Genomic DNA, 6351 nt, shown 5'->3' with positions numbered 1-6351 from the left:
TCAAGGTGTCTGCAGGGTTGGTTTCTTCTGAGGATTCTTCTCTTCGGCCTGTATATGGTGTCTCCTCCCTCTGTCTCCACCTGGTCTTCCCTTGGGTGTGTCTGTGTCCTAATTTCTTCTTCTTTTAAGGATGCCAGTCATAATTGGATTAAGACTAACCCTAATGACCTCATTTTAACTTAATTACCTCTTTCAAGATCTACTCCAAATAAAGTCAAATTCTGTGGCAGTGGGGGTTAGGATTACAACATCTGAATTATGGGAAGACATCATTCAGGCCGTAACAGAGCCTATCATAGAATATGTGTTTGCAGGTGAATTTTTATTTTTTAAATATTTTTTTTTGATGAGGACAATTTTTAAAGTCTTCATTGAATTTGCTACAATATTGTTTCTGTTTTATGTTTTGGTGTTTTTGGCCACAGAGTCATGTGGGATCTTAGTTCCCTGACCAGAGACTGAACCCATGCCCCTTGCATCGGAAGGTCAAGTCTTAACCACTGGACCATGAAGGAAGTTCCCAGGTGAATTTTTAAATTGTGCTTTTCTTTGTCATTTTTAAAAATAAGGCTTGTTTCTGAAGTAGTGGGACACCTGATCCCACTAGGGATAGGTTTATAGTTTGCCATTACATTTTTCTGGGCACTTGTTTTATGATCTATGTCACAGTTTCCTTTAGCTTTTTTTTTTTTCCCCCTTATTCTTCCCCCACCTCTAGGTTTTTTAATAAACTTTCATCTCTAAAGCATAAGCCTATTTTCAGGAATTTAAAACTATATAAAATGCTCCCTTAGATAAGAACTGGGAATGTAAAGATCAACAAAACTATTAGTAATATCATTGTCAGTAAAAAACTATGATAGAAATCTTAGTTCTGGCAAACTGAAATAACCAGAAAATCCTTCTGCTAGACATGTTGAATATGCTGCTAGATAACCTAGATATGCTGAATTAAAAAAAAAAACAAACCATAAGAGCATTACAGTATGGCATGTCCTTGTAAATGCACAGCTGAGAGATCTACTAATCTGAATAACAGAAATTAAAGCCCATGCTAAGACTACCCAGATAGTGGTGGGTAAAAGTAGGATTGTTTTCCATTACTTTGAGTTTTAATGCTCACAGAGAGATAGAATTAGAGGTTTTGGGCTTATGCTAGAAGACTTAAAAGGCTATTCCCTAAGTAAAAGAGAGTAAGGAAAAATATTCCACCAATACAGATAACAGTCTGGTCTCAGGGTATAAAAATTTGCCGTTGGTAGTGGGAGAGAGGTGGGAGAATCTCCCTCAAGAAGTTGCAACCACAGGGTCCATATATCAGGTAGATGGAGTATCTGGCATTTTCTTCTTGGTCTGGGAATTCCCAAGGCAAGACATTAGCATAGGAATTATCCTTAAGTGTGTGGTATCCCTGGCATGACTGGGCAAGTTACTTAGTATTTTTGATTGATTGGCCCTTACTTCCCCTGCTGGAAATTAAATAGTAACTAAGAGGTATTGAATGGTTTGCTTGTTCTAGTACTTGAAATGCCGAAACTCCTTTAATCGTCAGAACAGCTTTATGACATGGGTACAGTAATCTGTCAAAGGTACGGAGGCCAAGGTGGGTGGTCATGTCTCTCTCTTGGGATCAGTGTGGAGATAAGATGAGGTATAAAGTTGTGAGGCTGTCACGGCTAACGCCGTGGCAGGCAGCCTAAAGTAGGAGTAGGCCTGGTTTCCCGGGGTAACATAATTATCAGGCCTCCTGGAGCCAGCCAATCAACATATGCCTAGCCAGAAGAAAGGGAACCTATCAGGGGAAAGCTGAAAGCCCCAGGTAGGGCCAACAAAAATTACCTTGCAACTGTGTAACCAATCTGCTTACGCCAACTACCTGCTGCTTGTTTTGACCTAATAAATACCCGAGAGAACTGGGGCTTGGGGCCTTTTGTCCTCACAAACCTGGTGAGGGCGGGAGGCCTTGACTCAAGTCAGTAATAAATTCCCCTATTGCGAGTTGCATTGTTTCGAGGAGTCTTCTTTCCCGACCGGGGACTCGGACTACGGGCAGAACAAAAGTGATGGGCCAACGTGCTTGTGACTACTTTGGAAACTGCAACCATATGCTCTATCCCTTGGGGTTTTCTACTTCAGATAGGATGACAGACTCTCAACATCTTCACTTCTTCTCTTTCTTATTGTCCCCAAAGGTAAGAAGCACAAGGTCCCTTCTTATTTTAAGAACATTATAGATTCTTGCTGAAAGAAGAAAAGACTTTGAAGTGGCTTTGAAATGGGTAGGATTTAAATAGGCAGAATGTGGGAACCATCTCAAGCAAAATCTTAATGGCAAGAATACCACTCCTAGTTTTTTTGATGATGTCCATTCTGACTTGTGTGAGGCAGAATGAACTAAGGGAGTGGCGTTGAAACATATGCATTACCATGTATAAAATTAGATAGCCAGTGGAAATTTACTGTGTGATGCAGGGAGCTCAAATCCAGGACTTTGTGACAACCTAGAGGGGTGGGATGGGGTGGGAAGTGGGAGGGATGTTCCAGAGGGAGGGGACATATCTATACCTATGGCTCACTCATGTTGATAGATGGCAGAAACTAACACAGCATTGTAAAGCAACTATTCTCCAATTAAAAATAAATTTTTAAAATCCATAAAAAAAAAAAAAAGAATACCACTCTTTAAAGGCCAGTGACAAGTAAGTACATTCCAGCATTGTTGTTAATTGGTTGCTAAGTTGTGTCTGACCCCATGGACTGTAGCCTGTCAGGCTCCTTTGTTCCTTGGATTTCCCAGGCAAGAATACTGGAGTGTGTTGCTGTTTCATTCTGCAGGGGATCTTCATGACCCAGGAATTGAATTTGAGTCTCCTGCATTGGCAGGCAGATTCATTATTGCTGAGCTAGAAGGGAAGCATTAAAACATACCAGTTCTTTGACATTCATCATGTGTCTGTTGATAAATATTCAATTAAAAGTCACATTAAGAAGAAAAAAGAGGGTTTTATTTGGTCAAACTGAGGATTAGAACCCGGAAGACAGACTCTCAGAAGCTCTGAGACCTGTTAGAAGTTGAAGGCAAGGTCATATACATTCTTGAGACTAAGGATTGTACATCAAAATGATATACTGGTATGTAATATAACATTCACCAAAAATACATAGTCCAGGTGAACATGTTCAAATTGAGCAGTAAGTTCCTACGACTGCCTACAGACTTGGGAAGGAATGTGAATCATTTGGGAAGTTATGTTGCTAGCATCAGAAGAAAGAAGAAAAAAACTGATGTTTAAGTTCAAGTAAGAATTTCCATCTTTGAGGAGCTCTGGTTAACTTGAAATGCAGATGCACACTGCACATTAGGGAGGAAGGGGGGAGGCCCAAATGGAACAGAAAGGCAGAATTCTGTTTAAATGTTCTTGCCTGCCTTAAAATATACATTTTATTTCATGTCCCATCTCCTCCAAGAAGCCTTCCTTGTTAACATCGTTCAAGAAACTCTCTCCTTTCTGTTTGTCTTATTGACTCCTAAAATAGCTTGGCATTGAACTATATTCAGTTTTCTTGTTGTTCAGTCGCTAAGTCCTGTCCAACTCTTTGTGACCCCATGGACTGCAGCATGTCCGGCCTCCCTGTCCTTCACTGTCTCCCGGAGTTCACTTAAACTCATGTCTATTGAGTCGGTGATGCCAGCCATCCATCTCATCCTCTGTTGCCCCATTCTCCTCCTTTCTTTTTGGAAGAAAGTATGTATCACCGTATACTAATTTATTTTTTTACGTTAGAAAGATTGAAGTATAGTTGATTCAAAATGTTGTGTTAATTTCTGCTGTACAGGAAAGTGATTCAGTTATGTACACATAAATATATATTATTTTTTAAATATTCTTTTACATTAAGGTTTATCCCAGGATATTGAATATAGTTCCCTGTGTTATGCAGTAGGACCTGTGTTTACCCATCCTATATATAATAGCTTGCATCTGCTGATCCCAACTTCCCACTCCATCCTCTCCCCCTTGGCAACCACAAGATTGTTCTCCATGTCAGTGTATCACAGTATATTTTAAAATACCTTTTTTTTTTTTTTAGGTAAATAACCTCAAGTTTCTACTGTCTTCATAATAAAACAAACTATGAAACTCAGAACGGGATCATTTGCCTCTTTCTCTTCTTATCTCCTCCCAGCTCAAAATGCTTGTACCTCTTAGCCAAGATTCTCTTGTAGTTGGGCTTAATGCATTCGAGCTGCAGCACAATCTTCTTTGTAGTTTTAGCCTTTTGCCGGAAAATTGGCCTAGTCTGGCCACCATCGTCGCTCTGCTCCCTGGCATGATGCCACTCTCCCCAGGCAGGCGGAGAATCCTTGCCCTTCCTGTCCTGTGTCCCTTTGTGTGGTTGGAGCTTGCCACAGTTCTTACAGAAAGTCTGGTGGGTTTTAGGAACATTCACCGTGTTTGTGAGAGCAGTGTCGGCGTGGAAAGAGGCTAAAACACCAATTTTGTTTGAGTGGCAGGTGAGATCTTCATCACCCAGCCAGGGAGCAAACCAGTGGCCCCTGCATTGGAAGCACAGTCTTAACCCCTGGACCCCCAGGGAAGTCCCTAATATACCTATTTTGAAGGCAGTCTTTTCTCCCCTCTGACTCTTCATTTTCTCAAGGTCAGAATACTTTTTGAATACTCCCCTCTCCCAGCTTAAGGAGCCTAGAAGTTCTCAATACATAAATAGATTTTAAATTGCTTGGTAAAAGCCACAGTTGGAAGCACAGTAAAGGATATTCCTTTCAAAAGCAAATGTGCCCAAGGAATGTGGGTACTATTGCTTTGTGTAGATGAAGCTTTCTGCCTGACTGTTAAAACAAAATTTTCAAGATAGTCTCAGAACTTTGAAAAGTGAATATTGTTCTTCGCCTTCATCCCTAAAAATCATGAGAAACATTTCAAATTCAAGAAAAAGTGGATTATTTTGATGGAATTATCCTAGGTTTTGTATATTAAAAGATCCCCTCTGTTTATAAAATGAGTTTAGAACTGTTTAAAAATTACTTTAACCTGATTCTTTGTCCAGGTTTATGTATATGATAAACATATCACTGAATTCTGGGACTTGTTCAGGCAGAGAAAAAATTAATGTGCACTCCAATGAGAATTCTTTTTACTTACCCTCGAGGTGACTTCTCATCTAGAGAAGCATAACAATTTAAGAAATTCTTTTCCAACTATTCTGCTGACTTACCCCCTCTATGAGTGTGGAAAATCAGCTCAACTGTGTAGTTCATGATTGGTCAAATTAGTGGTTTACACAGTGTAACCAAAGTAAGTCAATTTATCAGTGCTTTTTAGCTGAGGGCATTTTTGCCAAACCCGGGTCATACTGACATGTTTACTCCAGAGTGCAGATGACTCCTGCCTGTGAAACCTGTTTACAAAGGCAATTGCCTTTTAAAAGGCATTTGGATCAACGTTTCAGCACTATTTTTATTTTAAAATAATTTTATTTTATGGTGGAAAAAAGCAAGAACTTTTCAAGTTTTGGAGAGATTTCCCATTCTTATGTTTCAGAGACAAAACTGTTGCTTAGAGAACTGCTTTTCAAAGTCGTTCAAAGTCTTGAGTGTAATAAGCATCACCTGGAGAGCTAGTTAAAACTCAGATTTCTGGGGCCCAATCCCGGTTTCTGACTCAGTAGGTGTGGGGTGGGATGGAGAGCTTGCATTTCTAATGAGCTCCTGATGTTCTTGGTCCAGGGACCACAAGAACTGCTGCTGAGAGACCCTGGGGTTAGAGAATCCTAGAGTTGGACCTCTGAATATTGATATTAGGTCAGATACTGTGCAAGCCATTTCACATCTGTTAACATCTAATCCAGATTACAACCTTACAAATCGGGAACAATGATTGCTCTTTTATAAATCAAGGAACTGAGGCTCAAAAAGTTAATTTGGTTATCCAAGATCACACAGCTTGTAAGTGGCGGAGCCAGAATTTGAACCCAGGTTTTTCTGTCTCTAGATGAATGTTACTTCTATTAAAATATGCTTTTTTGGAGGGGAGGGGTGGGAGGGAGACTCAAGAGAGAAGGGATGTATCTATACTTACCGCTGATTCACATTGTGGTATAGAAGAAACTCACACAACATTGTAAGGCTCAAAAAAAAAAAAAAAAAAAGAAAGAAAGAAATACACTTTCTTGTCTAGATTAAAGATCTTCTAGTCCCAGTTTCCGGAGAAGGCAATGGCACCCCACTCCAGTACTCTTGCCTGGAAAATCCCATGGATGGAGGAGCCTGGTGGGCTGCAGTCCATGGGGTCTCGAAGAGGAGGACACGACTGAGCGACTTCACTTTCA

General features: G+C 40.2%; 1 protein-coding gene across 1 annotated transcript; it reads right to left on the bottom strand.

Annotated features, from left to right (window-relative positions):
* Positions 1 to 4143: 4143 nt before the first annotated feature.
* On the bottom strand, positions 4144 to 5281 carry LOC136175939 (large ribosomal subunit protein eL42-like). The gene is made up of 2 exons (XM_065946126.1): positions 5239 to 5281; positions 4144 to 4487 (listed from the first exon to the last, which is right to left on the bottom strand). Exons 1-2 carry the CDS (start codon positions 5279 to 5281, stop codon positions 4144 to 4146), a joined length of 387 nt encoding a protein of 128 aa, XP_065802198.1.
* Between the last annotated feature and the right edge of the window lie 1070 nt (positions 5282 to 6351).

This window comes from Muntiacus reevesi, chromosome 9, assembly GCF_963930625.1.
Source record: "Muntiacus reevesi chromosome 9, mMunRee1.1, whole genome shotgun sequence".
Taxonomy (NCBI): domain Eukaryota; kingdom Metazoa; phylum Chordata; class Mammalia; order Artiodactyla; family Cervidae; genus Muntiacus; species Muntiacus reevesi.
The sequence above is the reverse complement of the archived record's forward strand: the minus strand, read 5'-3'. Positions and strand labels throughout refer to the sequence as shown.